This window comes from Lepisma saccharinum, chromosome 20 (genome assembly GCF_977018435.1).
Source record: "Lepisma saccharinum chromosome 20, izLepSacc3.1, whole genome shotgun sequence".
Classification (NCBI taxonomy): domain Eukaryota; kingdom Metazoa; phylum Arthropoda; class Insecta; order Zygentoma; family Lepismatidae; genus Lepisma; species Lepisma saccharinum.
The window spans coordinates 24,034,919-24,062,022 of NC_139248.1; the positions used below are offsets into that span (position 1 = coordinate 24,034,919).

Genomic DNA, 27,104 nt, shown 5'->3' on the forward strand with positions numbered 1-27,104 from the left:
ATGATTTGATGTTTTTCAGGTACCTGATATTATGCTATTAGTGTGTTATTATTGTTCGAGTCTACATATCTAAGGTAAACCAAAAAGTGTATCATTTCAAGGTATTTATCTCCGCCTCGCACTAGTACGACAATTGGATTGATTGATTTGTTGTTTTAAGTCCACTTTATGCACAGTAAGGCTAATCGGGACTGGACCTACAGTTTAAAGTGGGATCCGAACCACCATGTGCCTCCACCGGGAATCGAACCCGGGACCCCTTGATTACAAGGCGACGACGCTACCACTGTGCCATCGGGGAGGCCCTACTAGTACGACAATAAACGATCGTCTTAGTACCGAACTAAAAAAACCTGGACCGTAAGTAAAAGTCACGACCGGTTTCCCGTACCAATAATGACGTCTGGCCCCGTGCCGGGGTATGAAAGATACGTAATTTCGGGGACCGCGAGTGCACTTATTACACCAACTTGTCAACGTACGCCACTGGACTTTATAGCCACTAGTGTGTGTAATTCAACTCCATTTTATGGTCATCGACACTAGGCCTAATGTGTATATTGCTATTGGTGAAAAGCAAAAATCGAACCAGGGATGTTTTTATTACCACTCACCAGCATTAGCAACAAGTCTACAACTAAAGGTGGATCCGCTATTTTGGAATTTAACCACTACCAAAGCCCCACCTAGAGTACTCCACTGAATATACTGGTCGCTATTGTTCTTGTTTATAATGGCTAATCAAATCTAGAGTTGAAATTCGAAACCTACAGTTTGACACACCGAGGCATCGACTTTTAACATAACAGCAGTTAACATTCCGCGACACCAAAGTTCCACACAAATAGAGGGGAAGGCCTTCGTCCGTTTAGTTGTGAACGCCCTCCCTTGCCCGGGAAAACAAAAACTACCACTACCTAGATAGAGGCGGCAAAAATCTCCCTAGGACAAGTGAAAGTGCTTAACGGTCCCTTCGGATTAAGCCGCCGTCAGCGCGGCGTCCACAGCTCAACTGCAATCTGTGTCCATAAACTGATTGATTATAACCAATTTGATCTGGCATCCGTAATTCTTGCTTGATTGCGACGAATCTCCACACATCCGTCCTTGCATACATGTTGCTGCGCTGGTAAAAGTTTCACATAAATCCGGCCGCTGGAACCCGAGATATTTAAATGGCTGTCGTTAAGGTCGAATTTCCAAAGTTTCAGACGCAAAACGTGACCTTTCTGGTGCTCGCCCGTCAGACTCGCGACTCCCTTTCTTTCTCTAGTTGGCTTGGCAGATCAAATATATATACATACAAATAAAAACACTCAGCACCTTGATTAAACACATTTTTCACCGTTATGGATTAAAATAATAATAATAAGGAGGCAGGCCGACGATAAATCTGACTGTCACATAGTTACGTCGAAGTGACCATTATTCTCCAAAATACGCCACTGAGTTTTATATCCGACAACGTTTTCCATTTAATGTACCACAAATGAGCTAAATGTTGCTAGATCTACAGTTGCGATCGGAAGCACTGTCAAAAACGGCACTCGGAACCTATTCATCGCCAACGTTAACCACTAAGCTATTGTTGTTCATGTATAGACTCATCGCGATTCGAACTATACCTACAATATGAACAATTATTCGAACACCAACAACCACCAATTAGCGTTGTTGCGACAGAGAAAAAGTGAAACCATAGGGGGGCCTCCTCATAATCAAATCTACAGTGATTTAGTATAATATGCAGTTTGCGGTAAATCGAACACAGGAGAATTTTAATACAAGGTAACATAACTCTCCGCGAGAAATAGAATAGAACATATTGCTGATAGTTTAATATTTTTAAAATCCATTTAGACTATTAATTCCCCTCTGCGGTACGCCATCTAGGAAACGTTTTGTTTATTTCAACTCCATTTATGGTCATCGACATTGGACCTAATGTGTACACTGAACGTGGTCAGAAGCAGAAATCGAACCCGGCACCTTTTTATTACTACTCAAGACGTTAGGTCACCAATTAGAATAGGATCGACTATTTAGCCACTTTGAAATATAAGTCCACCGAACTCCCTTTCAGGGTACGCCACTGAACATATTGTTCAAATTTTATTTTATGATGGCTAATTATAATCAAATCTAGAGTTAAAATTGGAAATCTGCAGTTTAATTTCACCGAACACCCGACATTTAAAACAACAATATTGTTAGCGTTCCGCGAAACCAAATTCACAAAAAATACAGAAGGCTTTTTGTTAGTCTAGTCACTTCGAAGTGGCTCTTAGTCCCCACCTCCAAAATACGCCACTGGACTTTATAACCGCCAACTCCATTTTATGATCAAATGGGCTAAACGTTACTAGATCTACAGATGCGATCGGAAACATTGTGCAATTTGTCAAAAACAGAACCCGGGACTTATTTATCGCCAACGTTAACCACTAAGCTATCGTTGTTCAATGTATGGACTCATCGGGACTCGAACTACACCTAGAATAACAATTATTCGAACACCACCACCAATTAGCATTTTTGCGACAGCGAAACAAGGTGGCGAACCCCCGCCATGGGACGACCATTGCATATAATAAACATAAAGAAATAGTTCGACTTCTGAAGTTTATAGTTTGGGATTTAATATTATCTGGTGTTTTAACATACGGGCTGCAACACTGTTTTGTTCGCGACACGTGCTTTTCTACAGCCGCCGAGGCAAAGAAAAAAAAGAAACTAGACAGCTGACTGCAGCACATTTTGCAGCTGGCTGTCGAGTATGCACTCCTTTTGATATCCTCACAGTAAACAATTATATGCAGAGATGAAGATGTGGAACCCAAAATCTATTCTTTGCCATTTTTGCATTGTGCTGCAGCATCAACGAGCTTCACTAAAGTGTTTTTTGTAAGTACAATTTTATCCCTCTATACATATTATCATTATATTATATCCCAGAATCGATAGTGTAGTATATATTTATGTTTATTATATGCAATGGTCGTCCCATGGCCGGCCCATGGGGCGACCGGGGGGAGGGGGGGCTGGTTTCGCTTTCTCTCTGTCGCAAAAATGCTAATTGGCGGTGGTGTTCAAATAATTGTTATTGTAGGGGTGGTTCGAGTCCCGATGAGTCCATACATTGAACAACGATAGCTTAGTGGTTAACGTTGGCGATAAATAAGTCCCGGGTTCTGTTTTTGACAAATTGCACAATGTTTCCGATCGCATCTGTAGATCTAGTAACGTTTAGCCCATTTGATCATAAAATGGAGTTGGCGGTTATAAAGTCCAGGCTTTTCTGAGGTTTTGATTTCAAAGCATCTGTGGTATCTACCGCGGCTCGTGGTGAGCAGCAAGTTTCTGACAATAGGTAAGAATGTGCGATACGCCGCGGCTTTCTATATAATTTCAGTTTCATGACAGAATTCAGATATGAACAGCGATCTGAACCATTGCGAAACGTGTGTTTAGTAACGACTTACAAAATCTGTTTCCTCACTTTAGGTCTGGAAGAAACAACTCTGAGGCAGAATGTCTAGCAGAATATCAATTTCTGTTATTCTTTTACAGCAAAAGACCAAGTTTCACAACCGTATAATATTACGGGCATAGTGAATAAATATTAGAATATTCAGACATTTGCCTATAATGATGCCTATGAAACGGTGTAAAATTGTTTTACAGGGATGTGTGGTCTATAAGCCCACCAAAACACCAGTAATCACAAGACGTGTGTTCGAAGTGCTGCATCGAAAGTTAACTTCTTCCAATCTAAAAATGTCCTCTTTTTTTTAAAGTTTGTCATCTGGTAACTTTATAGTCGTTGCCGTCTATTATTTTTCTTAAATTCTTTGAAATACATTCTATATCACGCACAAGCTAAGCAATACAAAAGTATTCTGGACACTGAAAAAAAAAAGCAGCAACCTGTTGCCGCAGACACACGCTCTGAGTGATTGACGCAAATCAACTCCTACGCACTTCCAAAAGGACACTAGACTGCAGCGGAAGACCTTCTGCTACCCCTAAAATCTGCAAAAGGACCGGTCCTTCCCTTTACCACCGCATATATGGGCAACTTTACCATATCACCATATTCGACTAGCAACATTGAAAAAAATATAATGGCATGTTTATTATTATGATGTAATGTTACACGTGAAACAGAAAACATACAAAAATTAAAAACACATACTGTGCTCATTTTTTCTTAAAAAAAAAGGTAATGGAAATTTCCATAAGCGAACTAGAAAAAAACTTTTTTTAGCACTGAATTTGAAAATTCAGACAGCAGATGAAAATTTTCAGGGATTCCTTTATTTTTCTATCCCTGTTAATGCATACATACTCTGAGGAATACGCCATCGAATCCAAGGTTCACCTAAATTTTCAATATCAAAGACCCGAGAAAAAGGTGCGCCTGGAATTCGAAGAAATACGGTATTCCAATTTCATAATATCTTTGCTGACGTATGCCTGAAGATTTTGTATCTATGCCCTTTGAGATGTAAATTTTAAAGAATGGATCGGAGCTTTGCAATATGTTGCTACGTCAATGGATAACAATGGACCCCTTAAAAGAGCTAATCCGTAGAGCATAGTTGTCTCCTGATAAAATAACCATATAGCTATTCTTTATATAAAACAGTGCAGTTGTAGGTTCGGTAAAGTACCCGACTCTGAAATTCGCCCTTGCTAGAAGTAATTTCTGGAACCGCCACAGCATTGGGTACAATATGAATTACATTATCAACTAACCAGTGCTCCTATATAAATAGCAATGTGCAGACTGCCAAGGAAATTGTAATAGGTAATACGAGGGTCACTATTTATATTTTGAGCCAAACAATGAAAAAACAGGAATTTGGCATTGAAAACTGCTTTATTGTTTTTCGAAGTATTCTCCTTTATGGTCAATACACTTTTGCATTCGTTCGAACCATTTGTCAAAGCGGTTTTTCCAATCTTCTTGAGACACCTCCATAATATGGTTTTTGAACGCATCAACGGCGTCTTCCGCCGACGAAAATCGTTGTCCACGCAATTTATTCTTGACATTCGGGAACAAGAAGAAGTCATTGGGTGCCAAATCAGGACTGTACGGCGGAAGACCCATCAATTCGATTTTTTGACTGTTCATAAAGTCGGCTGTTAGACGAGATGTGTGACAGCTGGCATTGTCTTGATGAAGAATGATCCGACGGCGTTTGTTTGTTTTCCGTATTTGACCGAAGACCTCTGGCAAACAAATTGTTGTGTACCATTCAGAGTTGACCGTTCTACGTTCCTCTAAAGGCACATTTGCCACATGACCAGTTTTCCCGAAAAAACAGGCGACCATTTGTTTCGATGTGCTTCGAGCGCGAACAACTTTTGTTGGATTGGGTTCATCTTGAAACACCCATACAGTCGACTGATGTTTACGTTCCGGCTCATATGCATATATCCATGATTCGTCACCTGTTACAATCTTATATACGTCTTTTCAAGCACCACGATTGTATTTATTGAGCATTTGTTTGCACCAATTGACGCGAGCGTCCTTTTGAGTTTTTGTCAAATTGTGTGGGATCCAACGAGAACGTACCTTTCTCACAGCTAAATGATCATGTAATATTTTATGTATGCTGGTGGAACTAATGCCTATGGTTCCCTCAATCTCACAGTATGTCACATGACGATCTTGCAGTATTAGGTTTTGCACAGCATCAATGTTTTCTTGAACAACAACTGATTTTGGACGACCTTCGCGAATCTCGTCGGTGAGCGAATGGCGGCCACGATTAAATTCGTTATACCAGCGTTTCACAGTGGCAAAGGATGGAGCTTCATCGACAAATGTGGAAGTAAGTTGATCGATGCTCTCTTGTCTTGATAATCCACGTCGAAAATCGTAAAAAATCATCGCACGAAAATGTTCACGAGTTAATTCCATTTTATTGTTCTCGCGCAATCTCCAAGGCAACATAAACAACACAAATGAAGCTATTGACAAAACATTTGAAGTACGTTATGGTCAATAATGCCAGACGATTCCGTGCAAACGTCAAATTGCGCCTAACTTCAATCAGTGTTGCCAAGGCTCAAAATATAAATAGTGACCCTCGTATGTACTATGGGCGGGATATATTCAACTTTTACCACGTGGATTCTGGTGGGGTATTGAGGATTAACTTTGGGTGGGGGGGGGGTTCAATATTCAAGTCTTGAATATCAGAGTTAAGCCTAAGATTTAAATTTTGCGGGGGATATCTGATGTGAGGACTGAGGATTAATGTTCAATATAAACAGTAAGTCCAAAATTTTGGTGGGAGGATTGAATATTAAATTTGAGGAGGGGGAGTATGAAGCTCTTGATAAAGTGTTAAATCTTAGATGGATTTCGGTAGTAGGGGGAGGGTTTCAACACTATATTTTGGGAACTTTATTACTTGTTATATGCACACGTTTTCGGGACCGACCAAAAGGGTAAATTTCGGGAGATGCTATGAAAGTATTGGCATCCCCATTAAATTGATTGATTGAATTTCTGTTTTAAGTCCACTTTATGCACAGAAAGGCTAATCAGGACTGGGCCTATAGTTTAAAGTGGGATCCGAACCACCATATGGCTCCAACGGGTATCGAACCCGAGACACCTTGATTACAAGGCGACGACGCTACCACTGCGACATCGGAGAGGCCCTCCCATTAAATTAATATTCTTGCAAGCATGCAAAGTAATGTATCTAAAAATGTTCTGGCTCGCTTCGCTCTCACTAATGTGTAACAAAAATGCGTGTTTGGCGTTTTGATCAAGTGATTCTGAAGGATTATACTGTAGCTGCATTACAAGACATAAGCAATATTCTCGATATTGATTAATAATATCATTTCTAGTCTTGGTATAGTGCTTAATTTAAAGCAAGTGCATAATTCTGATGACGTAGTTCTATCAGCAATATTATTGTATTATTGGTTCCCTATATATTGTAATAGTTATACTAAGAGCTCTTCATAGTAACATTCAAACATTACTCCATAAAACAGAGGGGCATATCAAGTATATAGTGTTCAGCAAGCTTAAAAGACGTTATTTCCGGTAGACACGCTGTCGTAATTAAATACTTTATGGGGATTATGACATGATTTTGGGGGGGGGGCACATAATGTGATTTGGCCATTGCCCATGGGAAGGATTGGCACGCCTGCCACTCTCAATGGTTATTTCTATAATTCCGTCACACAGTTCGTATCATGAAATGGCTTGTGCTTTCCTTATCTGCAAGATTTTATGGAGAAATCTGCGGTCAGAAGATGGACAAGATAAGAATTAGCATCCACTCTGATCCATAATATCGGCCAGGAAGCAGTGTTGCCGCAATCGGTGAGCAGAATTTCCCTTTCCCTAGATACAGAATTTCCTAGTTTCATCCAATTTACCACTTCATATTATACAAATGAAAATCTAAGGTCACAAAACATTACTATTATTAGCTGACCCATAGCAAGCATCAACGTACAGTGGGATCCATGAGTATTATCGTGCAAATTGTCCATCACCATGTTCGTGCACTTTATTTGACCCAATAAGAGCTTCAAGAATTAAAAGAAAACTCAAAACAACCTGTTGACAACTTCTGAACCAGCATACATAAAAATCCATTGCTTTAAAACACATAGGATATAAGAAAAAAATTAATGGAAATAGTTATGGACAATTTGCACGGTAATACTCTTGGATCCCACTGTACAGAAATAATAAGATTGACTTACTGAATGAAAATAACAGAAAAAAAGACCATTGATATAGCTATATACAAATATACAAAATTTTGTAATTTTTATGAGAACAGTTTCTCGTTGTTTATTCTAGTTGTGTTGCGACAATAATTAACAAAAAGTTAAATAATGGCAAGATATTGACTGATCCTAGGACACATTTAATTTATTATTAAGTTGTTATTGGTGGGAATAATTTTCGCGGTGAAAAGGCTTCGAACATATTAAATGTAATATGCGAGTCTGAAAACTTGAAATTTCCCTGCAATTTTGATATTTTTGGAAAAGAGAATTCTAAATCCCGAAATTTTACCTAAATTTCGTTGCAATGAGGGTATGTCAACACTACCTAATTTTCATTGTTTACCCCTGCTAGCAGCTTAACCTCACATTTCCTTTCACCAACGAGTACCCAATGACTTGCTCCATTCGTCACCTTGATTCGCCACTTCTTCTGTTCCAGATAGAAACATTAGATTCCAACTTCTCTAAGCCACTACATCTTTATTTATTCTTCTTGCGACAGAAGCTAGGTGTCACTACTTGTCAATCCAAGCATCATCAAGTTTCGCTTCATCAGCACTACAACCAAAGAGGCTACTCTTCCACTCCACACCCTTCACCAACGGCCTCAGGGCCTAAGGGAAAGAAAACTGAACAGGATACTCTAATGCTTTTCCACTACCGATATACAGGATATTTAGAGCCGATTTTCTGCCACTTTGAGATATTCGCAACGATGACGATGAGTGATGATAAATTGATGAAGAACACCCATGCCAAGGCTGTGATTCGAACCCGCGACCCCTTTCATGGTATCGTGTTACACCATGGGCGTAACTTGAGGCTTAACTTTGGAGTCGAAAAGTTTTTCATCCGATAAAAATAGTGTCCAAGATTATTTGCTAAATAACTATTACAATTACTAAATCATAATTATTATTATTTATTAGTTAGCTCCTCAGGTCTTAGGATGTTAACAAGAATATCCTTAACTTGTAAATTTTAACAAGCCTTAACATTTTTTGGGGGGAGCAAGTGTCCCCCTTGCCCCCGCAAAGTTACGCCTATGTACCCACTCCGCCACTAAGGTTGTCTATACGCATCGTAAGAAAGGTCCCGCCAGGGGTGCCCACAGGGAGGGATTATGGCGCATCGAAATTTTTTGGGGGGGATTTTTTGTTCTTCAAATAATATCAAATTCAACATTTATATATTTTTCAAAATACGTATATGTGGGCCTCCCCGATGGCGCAGTGGTAGCGTCGTTGCCTTGTAATCCAGGGGTCCCGGGTTCGATACCCGGTGGAGGCACAAGTGGTTCGGATCCCACTTTAAGCTGTAGGTCCAGTCCCGATTAGCCTTACTGTGCATAAAGTGGACTTAAAACACCAATTCAACAATTCAAAATATATGTAAAGATTTTACACCTTAAATGCACCATATTTAATCCATTAGATGAAGAAAAGAAAGTGTTTAAGGGAATTATCGAAGTTGGAGGAGAGAGAGATATACAAATTTTACATATTAGGTCTTAATTGACATGTGGGTTCTGGGGGGGGGGGACAGTATCCAACTTTAAGTCTTAGATTATGGCGGGTATTTTAGTTAGAGGGGGATTGAGCATTAAATTGAGAGGATATCCATCCAATTTTTGTCTTAGACTGTTGCGGAAATTCTTGTGTGGACACTCAGAATTAATTTTTTCGAGGAGGCAATATCCACTCTTCAATATTAACAGTAAGTCTAAAATTGATTGAGTTTTAAATTGAAAGGGGGAGATAGAAAGCTCTTGATAAAGTGTTAAATCTTCGATTGTCAAGGGATTTCTGTAGTGGGGAGAGAGTTTGAATATTAAATTTTGGAGACTGTATTTAGCGATATGGTATCCACACGTTTCCGACCCCGAACGTGCCAAAGGAGAAGCTGGAAAAGACTAAGAATGTATTGACACCCCATTAAATTAATATTCTTGAAAGCCTGCAAAGAAATGGATGTGAAGTTTTTATACTATAACTGCATTACAAGACAAGCAATATTCTCGATTATGATAAACGATTTTAGGGGTGGTCTTGAGTGATGGCACCCCTGTTTAGGGAGGAGGGGCAGATCAAGTATAGTGTTCAGTAAAGCAAAGAAAAAAGTTACTTTCGGTAGACACGCTGTCGTAATTTAATACTTTGTGCGGATTACGATAGGGTTTGAAGGCGCGAATGATATTATTTTGGGGGCTCACGATGATTTTGGGGGAGACGTATGACATGATTTGGGGGGGGGGGGGATGCGCCATTGGCCTTGGGGGGATGGGTACCCCTGGGTCCCGGTACTCTTCAAGTTAGTTTGTCATTGTGATCATCATAAGAACTACTGAAAATCAGTGGCGTGCCCAGGATTTTTTAAATGGGGGGGGGGGCTATGCATTATTTTTTAGTAGTTAGCCTTCATTTTATCATATTTTCCTGTCTTTGACGTTCTTCTGGTAGGAATATTGGGCAAAAGAGGGGTTATGACCCCCACTACCCTCTCCCCTTTGGGCACGCCACTGCTAAAAATATTGTGCATTGAACTTCAGCTTGTAAGGGTATCCCTCCTTAAAAATGGCAACCTGAAATTAACTGGGATTACAAGATAGATCATCCACATTAATATTGATTAATTTGGTGTTTTAAGTCCACTTCATGCACAGTAAGGCTAATCGGGACTGTACCTACAGTTTAAAGTGGAATCCGAACCACTATGTGCCTCCACCGGGTATCGAATCCGGGACCACTTGATTACAAGGCTACGACGCTACCACTGCGCCACAGGGAGGCCCTTCTCCATTAATAGAACAATACAACAAATAATATTCTTCCATGACCACACAATACTAATTTTAATATAAAAGTGTCATTTTTCTATTAAAATTATTTGTAATTAAGTGTTACTCGTCTTATCTTATCTAGTTTTTACGGAGTTCATAAATGATCTGGCACCAGTGCGTATTCCTATATCTACGTAGACTATGACTACGTAAAAACAAAATATATATATTTATGGCTGTATATATACGACAGTGATGTTTTTCGTTTTCCAAGTGTTGCACTTGTGAAACCTATCCTCCCATAAACGTAAATCAACACCCCAACCTTACCCAAGATACCTTGGACATCTAAAGAACAAACTATAGCTCGACCACAAGGGAAAAAACCTTCCGTCAAAAGCGTTCGCGCATCTTCCCTGCCGTTATCGGCGCTCGGGGCAGTGTTGCCAGGTCAGACTTGAAAGAATCTGGAGATTATTCCTTGGGAAACCAGAAGATCTGCTACAAAATGCGATGAGGGGGAAACAATGTATTTTTATCAGGCGGGTAAACGATGCATATTACCCCGTAATAATGTTGCCCTCTCAGGAAACACCACTCTACTTGAGTTTGAAATATCACGTCCCTACATCCCTATTATAATAATGGATGTAAATTACTGTGACTGAAATCAACTCATACGTCTGAAATTGTAGGTACTTTTAAGTCAACATTCATTTTCCAGAAGGGGAAATAGTAATGTAGTAATATTAATAAAATAATAATAATATCCTAGCACAATTGAGTATATAGTTTGGCATAATTTCGCAGTTCAAACAGCACATTTCATAGCTGAGTGGAGTTCCACTCTACCTCTCCCCTCCATGTTCAAGTAAGATGAGCAGGAAACGTGTTTTTGAGCAGGCCGTTGGAAGTTCCATAGCAATAGTTTATTAAGGAATTCTCCCGAGAAATAAATAGGTCTGGCAACACTGGCGTGCGCCGCGCTGAAGGCTCCATCCCCTGTCCTTTCCCCACCCGCCAGCACGATGAGGTTCTGCGCAGGTTTCTTTCCTTGTGGTTCCACTATATCAGAAAGATTGACTAGAAAGTTTATTCCAATCATTTCACAGATACCACCAAGGAAGTGAAAGCGGTATGCAATATTTTTACCCAAACAATTGGATCATTCGCCGCAACGTTTTATGGGTTCACCTTTTCTTTCAATCCTTGTTGAGACGATTGCTTTCGCCAACCATATTGAAAGAAGCATCTGTGGTCGTCAAACACCCTTTTCTTTTTATCCCTTGTGTTTTCAACATGAACTCGTATCTCCCTTCACCAGCGTTATGTCTTTAAGTCATTTTATTACCTTGGGCTTTTTGTTGCAGACAAGATCGTAAATGTTACAAACATGCTACAAAAGATACAAACCGTTGTATGGTGTTCGTTCATTTTACAGAGTAATCGGAAAACAATTACGTCATAAAGATGGCGTTGTCAATAATTAGGGGAAATCCCTAATTTTTCGCTGTTATTTTCCCCAAAATTCGCTCTTTTATTTTGGCACACTTTTCTTCAAAGGGTAGAACCGTGAAACGTAACAAAGTATTAAACGCGAAAGGAACAATCGCGAAAGCTATAAGCGCGAAAGGAATTACAGAGAATCGGATTAACCGAGATAATGTCACGTTTGCGCTTCGCGGTTGTTCTGGCGATCCAAAGATACGTAAAATTATACTTTCATTGTGCTATTAAAGTAGTATTTTAAATTGGAAATCACATGGTCCATGCTTCTTCGTGGCAGTTTCTTACGTAGGAAATGATTTTTGAGGAAGTTATTTTCTCGCGCGACAAATAGCGACGTTACGGCTCCAGTGTGACGGTAGGTGACCACTCGATCACCGCCAAGATAAAGTCACTTTGCTCGGTGATGAAAAATTTTCCCATAGAAGGTAATATCGCGGGAAACATTTATCTTCACGTGGTTTCGTATACTTGAAAAAGTGTCGGAATTATTTCATTTGGAAAACGTGCGCGTTATAAATGCGTAAATATGGTACATTTTATTTTTTAAGCGTAAGAAATAAGTATGATGGGTTTTCGCGACATTTTTCGTTTTGTGAGCATAAAATATGCTGACCTTCGCGAAAAATGCCACAATTCGCACTTTACGCCAAATTCGCGTTATTTTGCGACTTCAAATGGATGAAAAATGTAATCAGAATATGTCATTGCACCTACATAAACACTTTTTTTTCTTTGCAGAAATTAATATTTTTGGGTGTTATCGCATTTGCGAAATATCTAGGCCCATGTCAATAATTTATTCAGAAACATGACTAGTTCAGAAGATTAATTCATAACGACTCTTAAGTGAATTATTTGTTAGGTTGAATCAAACTGTACGATTTTTGATTCTTTGTTTGTTGACCTGCTGAACTAAATCGAATTGAACGGTTCGATATACCCGTTCATTTAATTCGGAACCGTTTCGATTCATCTGTCACATCCGTTCTGTTCCACCTAACTCTTTAAGGTTTTTCGAAGTTATCGTAAATGATTCTTCAGTAAATCTAACTTCTACTAACGGTTTGATATCTTACTAACAGTATAGCTAGCAAGGACAGTTTATTACATTTGTCATACAGGGATAACCATGAACAAACGTTGGATCGCATATTTTAGTGTAATTTCCAATAGAAATGAGACTATTGAACAGACCCTAATAGTGAAGTCTGAGATCCGAACCGCAACTTTGCCACTATCATTCAAGATTTGTAGTCTTCCTTTATAATATAATATATACGGACTTCAGAGTGGTTCTTTCTTATATTTAAGTAAAAGTAGATATTAATAGAACCCTAAGTTTTATTCACACTTACCAGATAACATATGTATATATATCAGATTGAAGACAAAACACAAACCATCTTGGGGGTCTATAGGCATTTTTCCGATGGTATGTCATGATATAAGGGTGTCTGTCGTCCGTTAATGTTAACACAAATTTTGGAATTACATCCGCCTTAATGCATTTTTTCTTCTTTTTTTATTCCTTCCTTACTTTTTCCACCACTTCTGAAACTTTTTCCTAACGTAATATATTAGTTCTTAATAACTTGATACATATAATAGAGCTTTATCTAATATTTGTTCCAATGTTTTTCAAGTTATAGTTTTAATTAAGTTGTACTGCAATCTATACTTATTCCTTTAAGTTACAAATAATCACGTTAAGTGAATTAGCTGAGTTAATAATTAGTTTTGTTAGTGGCTGTAAGTTTCGAGAAAATAATCTCGTTTATTGGAAGATTGCAAGGTAAAGGCAAATCCATAACCAATTGGAGCAGTTTACGTCATTATTACATGGAAGTACAGCGCCACATTTCAACCTGGTGGCGGAAAATTGAACCATTTTTTTATATCGCCATCCTCTTCCCCATGGTCTGCATAATGGATTCACCAAATTTCAGAGTTCTACGATGCCTCAAACAGACTACAGAGGGCTGTGAGTTGGCAACTTTAATTCTGGCCACCCGGTATGTCCGAGGACTGGTTCAGTATTGCATTTGAGTGAAATTGGTTAAACCATGATTTCAAGACTCAGGACGACAAAACATAATTCTCTTATATTCTCCACGTTGTTCTGATTTAAAAAAAAACTAAATTTGGACTTCAATTTAGGGATCTGGAATAAAGATGAAAAATTTTGCCACTAGCACTCAAAGTATGGAAATACTTTCCACCTAACCTAAAAAAGACTGAATTGCCGAACAAATTCACACTCAAATAAACAATTTTAAAATAACATACCAAATTATACAAGTCTTGGTGGACTCCGTAAGCACACTCAACACCTCACTCAGGAACCGACTACTTTCGAAGCAGTTGAGTAAATGAATACATGAAAAAATTGCACGAGTTCTCGCTGTCATATCACAAATTTATGTAATTCGACCCAGCTTGCTGTAGGGTACCGATGCTTACGCTATCCAATTTCTTCGCTCGCTTTTCTCTTAGTCACCGCTTAAAGACAGCTTGCTTCCAGCTACTGGGGCTTTCACGTAACATCTTATGCCTTCTTTTACTTGGATCTTCGCTCTAGGGCCCATCATGAAACGGCATTCGTAATTTCTCTACCACACAGTCGTATCAAACTCGTGATCCTCACGAACCACTCAAGACTGGAAAATTCGAGACTGACACGGACGTCTGTTACAGTGGCGTGCCCCAGAATTTTCGAAAGGGGATACGTGCACATTTTTTTTAGTAGTCAGCCCTCATTTTCGCATCTTTTATTAGTTTTGACGTTTTTTTATTAAGCATACTGGGCCAAAGGGAGGGTTATAACACCCAACAACCCCCCCTTGGACACGCCACCGCTCTGTTAATTGCAGTTGCCCCCCCTAATCATGGACGACCGCAGATTGTTTTAAACGGAGGGACAAGCAACGTATTTTTCAATGGGATATATTACCCTGATAATAGTTAAAAGACAACACTTGAATTTGAAATTATCGCATTAATGTAAATCACTATGTCTAAAATCAACTTATACGTGTGAAATATATACATTTAGCTTGACATTCGATTTCTAAAGGGGAGGTGTGGCCATTCTTGCTCCCCCTTCCAGACGTTCACGTCCCTGTATTATTATACTTTCACCTGAAAATTTAGAGGAATCTTATCGCTGTTATTAAACGATATTTATACTCTTAAAGGAAATAAAGTATTTTCAAGCCGATTAAAGTTCAAAACATCTACGGGGGAATAGTGTGCGGTGGCGTAACCACAGAGGGCAATGAGCATTGCGCCTCCCCAACCTTAGACGGAACTCAATTCTAGGGGGGGCAAACAATGAGGTTAAAGAATGCAAGACTGGTAGAATCTAAGAGCAGAAGGACAAAAGGATACTCAAGATGAAATTAGTTTTCACGTTTTTTTCTTCATTATTTCTTCCAGACGGCCAAGAGCACCAGCAGGGTGAAACGAAGGGAAATTGCCCCCTCGATATCAAATTTTATACAAATAAAAATACATTTTGTAAATTTTTTGCTCGCTTCGCTCACGTTCCCTGCTTTCCTTGCAGTTTTGTGAAGTTCAGAGCTGTAGCTAGAGGGCGGCAGGAGTTGGTCCTGGGCGCCGGACGATCTAAAGAAAAATGTAAAAGAGAATGTGAAACCTACACATCTGTATCAACATAAAACTAGATTCCAATATTAATATTTCTTGTATTCATAACTTAGATATGGTACATAACTTTTTACAAACTGTTTACTATATTCGATAGTCATATGTTTTATTTTGAACACGTACGTTCATAAATTCACATTACAAACTCATCATAACTCAACATAACACAACATTGTAACTATTGTGCTTGTCACAATATAATCCCCTCTGTTAGGAAACATTTTCTGCGTGAGACAATTATTCAATATACATTAAATTGTCGAACAAGAAAAAAATTTGCAATAAAAGGGGCATATTACAAACTGCTTTCTACAAACACTAACTCAATACAAATATTTGCGTTCAAGCATGCCATTCATACATAATTCAGGCAATTTTCTTTGTCATATTCTCTTTATACAAAGAAGCAAAATTTATGACTTTCATAAATATACACAAATATTTAATTGAGAACACAGAAAATAAACACATTATACACAAAAATCATTTGGGTTACACATTTTTTTGCTTTCAATAGCTCTGTTCTCTTTTCTTCTGTACAATTAAATAGTTTAAGTTTTGTTAAGTTCTGCTTTTGTTCCTTTGCTGGCGTCGACAATGATATTAAATGTGCTTGGTTATTCTTAACTTCCTTGACTTGATAAGGACCAACATACAAGCTGAAAAATTTGAGAATGCTATCACTAATAGCTTTGCTTTTAAGATGGTTTCTAACATGAACCAGGTCACCAGATTTTATCGGATGCTTAGGTTCATTAAAATTCCTTTTAATCCTTTGTTTTTTCTGTTTTATATTTGCTTCAGCCATTATACACTTTGTCTTCCAGGGTAAATGTTTCAAGTCATATGGCCAACTTATTTTGTCTATTATTTCATCGTGATAATCAACATGCATAAAAAGTTCAGATGGTATGAAACCGGTTGTTTCCGATTTTGAATTATTCAATAGATGAACGACAATATTCACATAATTAAACCAAAGTTTATGGTTATACTTACAAAACATTCTCAATAGTCTCACCAGCTCTTTATTGTAACGTTCGACAGGATTGGCAAAAGGTGCATATGGTGAAGTTAACACATGTTTAACACTCACAGAATCCAAATAACTTTTAAATTCAGTTGACTTAAATTGCGAACCATTGTCGGTGAGAATTACCTTACACTTTGGGTAATGATTAAAGTAAATTCCAAATTTGTTAATTATTTCCTTTGAGGTTGCACGTCGAAGACAATAAACCATCACAAATTTACTCATTACATCTACAATGACTAATATATGTTGGAAACCTTTAGACAAAGGTAATAGACCAATTAAGTCGGCTGAAAGTAAGTAGTGAGGTTTGGTTGAATACACATGTAATTCTTCCTTTGAAATTTTAAAGGTGCATTGCTTATCCCTTGCACATGAAAGGCAGTTTCTTAAATAGTCCTTAATACTTTTACGCATTTTAGGCCAATAATAAAACCTTTTACAAAAATCATAAATTTTAAAATAACCGAAATGTCCCTTTAAATCATGCTGTTTATACAAAACATCTCAAATTAAAGCACTAGGAACTATTATCTTCCAATCATCATCTACATAAGGTTTGAAAAATAGTATGCCATCATGAACGGAATACTTCCTTTTAATTATCAAATTTACTTCTTGAGACTCCAATTTTCTTCTTAATGACGAACAAAGTGGATCTTTCTCTTGTGCACTTCGCCAGAAATTGGGTTCCATATCAGAGATTACATGATTTATGTACATTCCTTTAATCGTAGTCACTGGTGATTTACTAATAGGATAACGACTTAACGTATCAGCAACTGGATTTTGAGAACCAGATACATGTTCGATTGTAAAGTTGTATGATTGTAGCCTAAGTGCCCATCGGTTCAACCTAGGGTTCAATGTCCTTACTCATTCAAGCCAGCACAACGATTTGTGGTCACTGTAGATTGTAAAATGTCTTCCAGTAATATACACTGTAAACTTTTCCACGGCATAAAGAATGGCAAGGCATTCTATTTCATGTGTACTGTACGTGGTTTCAACTCCCTTCAAAGTGCGACTGACATACTGAATGACATTTACATTTCCATCTTCATCTGGTTGCCAAAGTACTGCTCCTACGCCGATCTTAGAACCATCAACATTAATACAGAATTCCTTATTAAAATCAGGTTGTCCTAATGATGAAGATGATAAGATTAATTTCTTTAGGTTATTAAAGGACTGCTGATGATCTTCCGTCCAGCACCAGTTTGAGTTTCCTTTCAGTAATTGATACAAAGGAGCTGCAGCTGTTGCAAAATTTCACACAAATTTTCTCCTCCAGTTAGCCAAACCCAGAAAACGACGAACATCCTTCCTACATTTTGGAACTGGAAATTCGGAGATTGTCTTATTGCTATCTGGATCTACTTTTATTTCGGTGCCAGATATTATATGTCCTAGAAATTTAATTTCAGTCCTAATGAACCTGCACTTAGACAATTTTACAGACATATTTACGTTATGAAGTGTCTCTAGCACATATTTCAATTGCTCATAATGAGAAGACAAATCAGGTGAAAATATAAGAAGATCATCTATGTAACAGATTAGGAACGAACTTGTAGATGGATTAAAAATCTGATTCATTCTTTCCACAAAAACAGATACTGCTGACGTTATGCCAAACGGCAAGAATTTAAAAACGTACTGTCGGACTCTGTATGAAAATGCCGTATACTTGTAAGAGCACTCTGTAAGTGGAATTTGGAAATAACCCGATGATAAATCTAAGGTTGAAAACACTGTAGCTCCTTGGAATCTCTGAAGTACTTCATTAATCGGTTCCACACGAACTAGTGGAAATATCACATGTTTATTTAAACGACGAAAATCAACAACTGGCCGCCACTGTCCACCAGTTTTTGGTACTATATGTAGCGGATTTAAATAAGGTGAAGCCGATTCTTGAATGACTCCCCAAGACTTCCATTTAGTGAGTTCCTTCTCCAAATCATCTCTTCGAACTATAGGTATAGGATATATGTGAGCCACAATTGTTTCTGTTGTATTTAATTTAATCTCGTAAGACTCTACTTTAGCTTGCCTTGCTTTATCAGAAAACAATGTTCTGAAACTTAACAATAACTTAAAAAATAAATCATACATTTCATCAGTAGCAATCAACAAACTATTATCAGCTAAAGAAGCTTTAAGATCGGTTTCTGATGCTAAGTAGTTTTCATCCTCTTCTTCCTCAGAATTCTTAGCAAATGTTACAAAGTTACTTTGAAGAGAACATGAAGGGAATGTGTCATTCGTTTCTAAGACATAATTAGATTGAACTCCCTTATCACTTGATAATGTGATATTTTGCTTCTTGAAATCAATTATTGATCCGAAGCGCCAAAGAAATGGCAATCCTAATAATACTTCGGCATGTAACTGCTTAATAACATATAACTCTATATGAAAGTGCTCTGAAGCTATTATTAAACTAATATTCTTAGAACCAATAACTCTAAATCTTTTGTCACCAGCAAAAGAAAATAATTTAACATTATCCACTGAATCTAATCTAGCAGTAGGAATAATAGTTTTCAATTTTAACCAAGTTGCATAATCCATTAAATTTGCTTGACTCCCACAATCAATAATACAGTTAATGGTTAAATCACAAATTTGACCTGGCTACACAATAACTCTTCTGTTTGAAACAAGAACACCGTCATCGTCCATTACCCATTCTGGTTCAGCTTCATACCAATCGAATACAAAGTTTATAGTAAGAACTTCCTTTTCCGAATGGTTGGGAACAATAGATGTGTTGCTCTGAAAATTGAAATTATCTTCAATTGATGTTGGAGTATAGTGATGAATATGCTCCTTGTAATTAACTGGACAGAGGAACTGGAGCTCATTAGTCTGTCTTACACGTTTAAGGACGAGTGTTCACTTGTATTAGCAGTCGTTCCTGTTAAATTGCACACACCACTACTCGAAGGTACTTGACTTTGGGTCACGTTACTGCTAGTCCCGGGATGTGGTAACAAATTGGAATTATTACCATACCATAAAGAATTATTCGCTGGATATATACTTGGCTGAGTTACTGTACTACTGCAAGAAGTAAATGGTGTAGTCCAGGGAGAGAATATCCTCGGTTGAGTAGGATATTGCATCATAGAATTTAAATTATTTGCATTCCACTGAGGTAAAGGTATAGATGGATTCACCTGCATGCTCTGAGAAGGCCTTAACCATGGTTCAGCTAAAGAAGGTTGAGATTGTTGTTTAGATTGTTCAGTGTTGCTTCGTCCTGTTTTCCAATTACATTTACCCCGTTGGTTCCTTGCTGGAGGTTTATTATAACCACTTTGTGTATTTGGTTGAACACTATTCGGAGATGAAAAGCCTTCATCCGTTCGTAAAGTATTTTGGATCTGTTGATTTGAGCATGGATTTGATTGCTGAACGTTGTTCGAAATTCTACTTGCACCACCAATTGTTGTAGGTTCGGCATTTTGGGAAGATATAAAATTTCTGGTCTTACTAAAATCTTGCGTTTTGACAGAAACTTGTCCAACATTGAATGATTGCTTGGATTTGTTGTTGAGAAATTTGGTTGTCTTATTTCTTCTTATAAATTCTTTCTGGTCCTCTGGAACTCTAAAAGATTTGTTTTTTCCAGAATGAACAAAATCAATCCTGTCCAAAATAGATATCAGTCTGTCCATACTTGGTATGTCATGACATGACACATATTCTGACACATTTCTCGGTATTTGTCGCAACACTAACTGAATCATATCAGATTCAGATGGGTCTTCTTCCAAATTTGAATAGGCAGAATAGAGTTTTAATGCAAAAGTAGCTAAGTTTCATCAACATTAGGATCATATTTTCTTGTTCGTAGAGCTGCCAATTGTGCTTGTACTACTTGTTCAGAAGCATAATGATGCAAAAACTTTCCTACGAAATCCTGAAAATCTCTTCTTATGAGAATTATACCATAACAATGCCTTGCCGTAAAAACACTTGTATATACTATTCAGCCTGTATTCCTCCGGAACTCCCATTAGATTGAATGTTGAAACTAACTGATCAATATAGTCTCTATGACTTTGTTTCTCTAAATTTCCCCCGAACTTTGGGAGTAGGTTCAAGTCACTCACTATGCGTTGCATAGTCTCATTACAGGCAGTTACTATTGCTTGTGAAGGACGGTTATTCAACGAAGTCATCGAATTCTGAATACGAGGTGTCATTGGGTCAAACGGTACTGTAGTTACTACTGTGCTATCCTGATTATTCGGACTTATGAAGTGTACATTACTTCTGGCAGTACCAAAACCTCTGCCGCGATTATATGTAGCATTAATTCGTTCAGAATTATTGTCTAACACACAACTATTTCTGCAAACTGTTAATGGGCAGGAATTGGTATGAATGCTACAGTTAATAGAATCCGTAGCCATACCATTTGTTGAACAGCCCGAGAAACAAGCATGGACATTGCTAGTGCAATTGTCAGGCGAGTTGTGAACAGAACCGGTGTTAAATTGCCCTTGTAACGAATTATCACAACCGCACAAATCTCGTGTGACATATTAATTAGTGAAAGAAGCACTTGCACACTGTTTAGAATTAACATTATTGATGGCCTGATGACGCTCCCTAACTAATCTCCTTCTCTTCGTTCTCTTGCCCTTGTACGTTTGCTTTACATGCGTAGTATTCGAATCTTCACTCCCAAAATCTGTTACATCTGTATCGGAAGAAGTTGCGTTTGTATTTTTGCCTTTAAAAGAAACAAATTTCTTCTTTCTCTCAACATGGTTTCTAGTTAAAGCTGTTATTGGAGTAGTTTGTGCAGTTTGAGAATTGACATCGACTTGATTGGCTTCAGACACGTCAGATATTTTATCAACGGTTGGTGCTTTATCATTCTCAGGAGCTAACACTTTTGAACTACTAATGTACCCTATTTTAGTTTTAATATCACCAATCTCATCTTCTAAGCGAGAAATAGATACTTGTTGTTCATTTAGTGTAATTTTAACAGCACTTATATTGCAGACCTGTGCTTCCGCTTGTGTCGTTAGTTCGACGAGTTGTTTCTGATGAGAAGACGTCTTTGCAATAAGTGATTCTATATTAGACTGCACACCACTTAATTCCTCTTTAACATCATTTTTAAGAGCGTTAGTATTCATTTTGCAAGCATCAGCCACCTGTTTTATTTCTTCTCGGATTTCAGCGCGAAAAGTAACAAGAGACTGATTGAAACTTTCTGAAAGAATCGCTGTTATTAACTCCTGACTTTCAGAAAACTTTTTCATTTGATCAGTGAGTTGCTGTTTCATCTGATCTTGGCTGTCTGTAAGGTGATGTTTCATCTGCGCTTGGCTGTCTGTAAGCTGCTGTTTCATCTGCGCTTGGCTGTCTGTGAGCTGTTTCATCTGCGCTTGGCTGTCTGTAAGCTGCTGTTTAATCTGTGCTTGGCTGTCTGTAAGCTGCTGTTTCATCTGCGCTTGGCTGTCTGTAAGCTGCTGTTTCATCTGCTCTTGGCTGTCTGTAAGCTGTTTCATCTGCGCTTGACTTTCTGTAAACTGCAACTGAACGTCATCCATTTTATGAATTATTGTCTCCAATAATGCATTGAAATTAGTATCTTTATTGTGTTCAGTCCCATGATGGTCCAACATCGGATCGCATACTTTGCACAAGTACTGTTCAAATGTATCAGAATTACTGGAATGTAACGTTGCTAACTGTAGACATTTATAGTGATATAACTTTCCACATTTGCGACAAGTTACACACTTATCATTCTTATCTGGATCCTTACAACCCAAATTTTCAATATTGATTTCCGCATTATCAGAAATCAAGTTTTCATCAATCGTGTGTCCTTTTCGTGTTGATCTTTTCCCTTTATCTGTCATTATTTAACTATATTATTAAGAAAAACGTTTAGCAAAACACTTACTAACTCGAATCCTGGAAACTGGGTCGCCAAATTATTGAAACCTACACATTTGTATCAACATAAAACTAGATTCCAATATTAATATTTCTTGTATTCATAACTTAGATATGGTACATAACTTTTTACAAACTGTTTACTATATTCGATAGTCATATGTTTCATTTTGAACACGTACGTTCATAAATTCACATTACAAACTCATCAGAACTCAACATAACACAACACGTACGTTCATAAATTTACATTACAAACTCATCATAACTCAACATAACACAACATTGTAACTATTGTGCTTGTCACAAATGCCATGGCGCCCCATGAATTTTTTTGTGCCATATTAAGATCAATATTGTTTTCAGTTTGCGAAAATTTTCTTGGTCGCTTCGCTCGCAGTTTTCTTGTTTTTGTTATACATTGTGAATTACCAGAGAGTACCAGAGAAAGAAGTTATAACTACTAAGTACTTGAGGCCCTTACTGCTAAACAGTTTTGTCTTTAAAATTTATTTATTCGTTATGGTGCCTCTATGTTGCTGCATTATAGTAGTATATACACGCACACCAATCAATGCAATGAAACTAAAACAGTGAGATTTAATGAGGTTTTTCTTCCCAACTAAACTTTCATCAACGCTTTTGCCCCCCCCCCCTAATCAGATGGTCTGCGCACGCCTATGCGTAGGAGTGGCTCCTTTATTATTCGTACGTGTGTTTGGCTCTCACTCATCGCACAAGACTGAACCAACCTCCCCAAAGTCTGGCTAAATGCCTTCGTTGTTAGGTTAGGCTTCTTAGTTCTTTTAGCATAATTCAGTAGCGTACGCAGGATTTCATGAAGGGGGGGGGGGTTATATCTAAAACTTTCTCCAAATTCACATTACAATTGTTTTATTATACTTTAATTAAATAATAATACTCGTAATTAATTAATAATACTCATAATTAATTAATAATACTTATAATTAATTAATTAGTTGAATTACTACTAATAATCTCTACTATATAGTATGTATGAAAGCAATAAAACGAAATTAATTTCTAATAATTCGATTTTTAACAAATTCTAGAGCATTTTTTCTTTATTACGAAATAACTGTCTACTCAAGGAGATGAGACATTTTAAAGGTGAAGAAAATCCATAAAAACAAGAAAATATATTAAAATAAATTGAAATAATCAAAGTACGGAACTCATCCAAGAAGCTGCGGGGGTCTGGTCAGTAAGGCATCTGACAACCATGCGGGAGATCCGAATTCGATTCCCAGAATTGATTGGAATTTTTAGCCGCATAAATATCCCCGATAATTCACATCTGAAATGTCTCATTGTTGTTACCAACAAAATATTTTACAATAGTTAAGCTTATTGTCATTTGAATTCAGAAATTCAAACGTGCCGCGAGAAGGCGGACTGGTGACTGAGTTATTCTTGTCGGCCTAGCCTTTGTCTATACATTAGCCGCTTTCAACGAACCAAGAACTTTCTTTAGTTAATGCTCATTGTTCACACAAAAAAATATATGATCATTGAACATTGTTGCAGCCGAGATACAAAACAACTTTTTTGCTCTTTAAAATCATAGTTACCCTTATATGTTATTTTCAAGAATTCATGTTTATTTTCAAGGCATTCACTCTTAAAGACGCGTGTTTGGAATGCTGTGCTTTTCTCCGTGCTGCATGGGAATAATAATTCAAATTATTATATTATTATTATTATTATTATTATTATTAGTAGTAGTAGTAGTAGTAGTACTGTCGCAGGTTCTTGACAGTGATAAATTGGTCATTTTTATTTTTTCCACAGCATTTTTCATAATATTTCAAAAGCTCAAGGGGGGGTTTAAACCCCGTTACCTTCCCCCCTTGCGTACACCACTGACATAATTAATACAGTTTTGGTTAAGCCCTGAAAAACTGCAGGGAAGGCGAAAGCCGGGGAGGTTAGTTGAGTCTTGTGCGATAAGGGAGACCAGTGTTGTTTTGACGGAATTGTAAAGTTCAAGAGACTTGGTTTAGGGATCGAGTTGAGACGGATAATGATTGATTGATTTAGTTTATTTTACTTCGCTTTTCTGCCATTTGTAGCCATCGCGAAGATAAGAATGAATAGTGATAAGATGAGATGAGTAAAGGGACAGCCTCAAACATATAGGGACGACATACCATGAGCCCTATTGAGGATTATATTTGCTGTGAGTCCAGACGCCACAGCCTCGCTGGTCTGCAAAATGCAGTGTAGGGTGTACTACGTGGAAGAGAAGTTAACATTTGGGTGCCTTTGATAAGGGCCACTCCTTGAGGCCAGTATAACATCCTTTTACAACCCAATAACATCAGAAAGCATTAAAAATGTCTAAATTAAAGCATATAATGTCCAGAAAACGTCCTACGTGATGTCCAAAAGTTATCCGGAAATATCCAAAATATATCCATTTCTGGATATCCCATGGATATCACGTGTGCGGACAAATATATATCAAGAGGACATTCAATGGATATAATTTGGATATCCAGAACTTCCGACACGAATATCCAAGTGATATCCAATGGATGTCTTTTGGATATTTGTGTGCTGTGTGGGATAAAGAGGCCGGCATCCAGCTTTATTCACGAGACGAGACTGTGCAACTGTCTTCTTGGTATAATTCCTGTTTATAATTTTTAAATATGTACATGCAAGGCATTAACAAATTTGTTACACAAAGCAACTCTTAATTGTAAAGAAGGTATAAAACATATTTAATTAGTTAATAGGTACAGCAGAAAATTCAGTAAAACTTATAGTTTCGTTTACAGGTAGACTTCCGCCTATTAAACAATAAATATTGTATTGGTAAGCGATGTCAGAGCTGGAATACTACAAAGAAATTCGTTTGATAAGTAACCGTTTTAAACATAATATGACGTGTCGCTCTTGTCCCTCCCATTGGTACGCACATTCTAACTTAGACATCTGTATGTTAATCTATGATCGCTTTAGTAATTATGTAATAATTATATTATGTTTTATTATATACTAAGACTTTTATGTTTTAATGCCTTATTTGAAAATTGACAGATAAAGTTTTGATCCTTGAAAGTTGATTAAGAAATTGTAAAATATTGTAAAAGATGTAACCATGTAAATTATAAACAACTGCTTTCTTTCATGAAGATATGTAAGCAACTCTAGAGTCGTCTAGGAAAAATATAAATAAATGAATTGTATAAATACGTAGATTGTTTTCTGTAAGGTCTTGGACATTTTCTTGGTTGCCCCAAAGCTGCACTCGGGGGACCAAGTTCTTCTCACTCGACTGCGTATTGGACACAGCCTTCTACTTGCTGCAAGGGTTGGACCTTCCAATGAGTCGTGATTGTAACATCATTTTAAGTATTCGGCACATTCAGACAGACTTTTAATCTTCTCAGCTGTCTATCATCCCTGTTGGGTTATGACAACAGTATTTTATCAAATGTCTGTGAGGAAGCTTTCAGTATGTTCTGACTTTTTAATGTGTTGTATTTTGCCTTGTTTAGGTCCATTTACAACCTTGCTTTACTTACAACAACAACTTTACTTACCTTGTTTTAACTTTTTTAAGTAAGAATTTAAGAATATAAGGTAAGGGGGTATTTTCCCGTGTACATTGAAGGGTGCAAAATGGCTTAAAGTGCTGACGCACCCAAACTTCAATCAGCCAATTCGTGCACTAAAACCGGTTTTAAATTGTTAGGCATGTGTATGACCAAAGGTAGGTATGGTTAATAGATCATACCATACAATCCCCATGTAGGTGATATCACGAAACCAGGACTGTTAGATAAGTGTGCTGTGGTTTATCTTTAGAAATCTGAATTGGAGGTTCGATCCACAATTTTCTCCTTGGGTGTTGCCGTTCTATAGGTGGCTCAATTCGCGGTTCCATCTCTCCTCGATGTATCTATTCTTCCTAATTTCCAATTCGATTCCTCGGTCTGTGTCCGAAAGGTACAAAGTGCAGACTTGACGGAAGTGACATCACCTAGTGCAGTTTGAAAGCGCCAAAGTACACGAGCAATCCAGACCACAGCTCGGGACACGGATCGTTGCAGGCTTGATCACGTGACTTCTGTACTCGTTGTTCATTTGTTTGAAATCACGGAGGTAGAAAGTCGGCAAGTTGTTGGTTCAGGTATGTACAAGAACATTTGAAAATGCTATGTGATTTCTATAGTGAAAAACAAGTGTTTAAAACGCGGGGGGAGGGGAAACGTGTCTTCAGTTTTATCTACTGGTCGTATTTGGCGCTGCAGTCGAAGTGCAAGAAAGACTTTCACTTCCAGTCCACGACTTCAAGACCACACTGCAAGACCATTCTCGGAGGATGCTCGCTTCAAGTATGGTCTTGCACCTTTCGGACACAGCCTA

At 37.7% G+C, this 27,104-nt stretch overlaps 1 protein-coding gene across 1 annotated transcript in view; it reads left to right on the top strand.

Annotated features, from left to right (window-relative positions):
- Positions 1-2,800: 2,800 nt before the first annotated feature.
- The window catches only part of LOC146003385 (uncharacterized), a 147,264-nt gene continuing 122,960 nt past the window's right edge, over positions 2,801-27,104 (top strand). Inside the window, exon 1 of the mRNA XM_083141665.1 lies at positions 2,801-2,904. Within this exon, the coding sequence (XP_082997791.1) occupies positions 2,822-2,904 (83 nt within the window). The 5' untranslated portion in view covers positions 2,801-2,821. The remainder of the gene's footprint in view (positions 2,905-27,104) is intronic.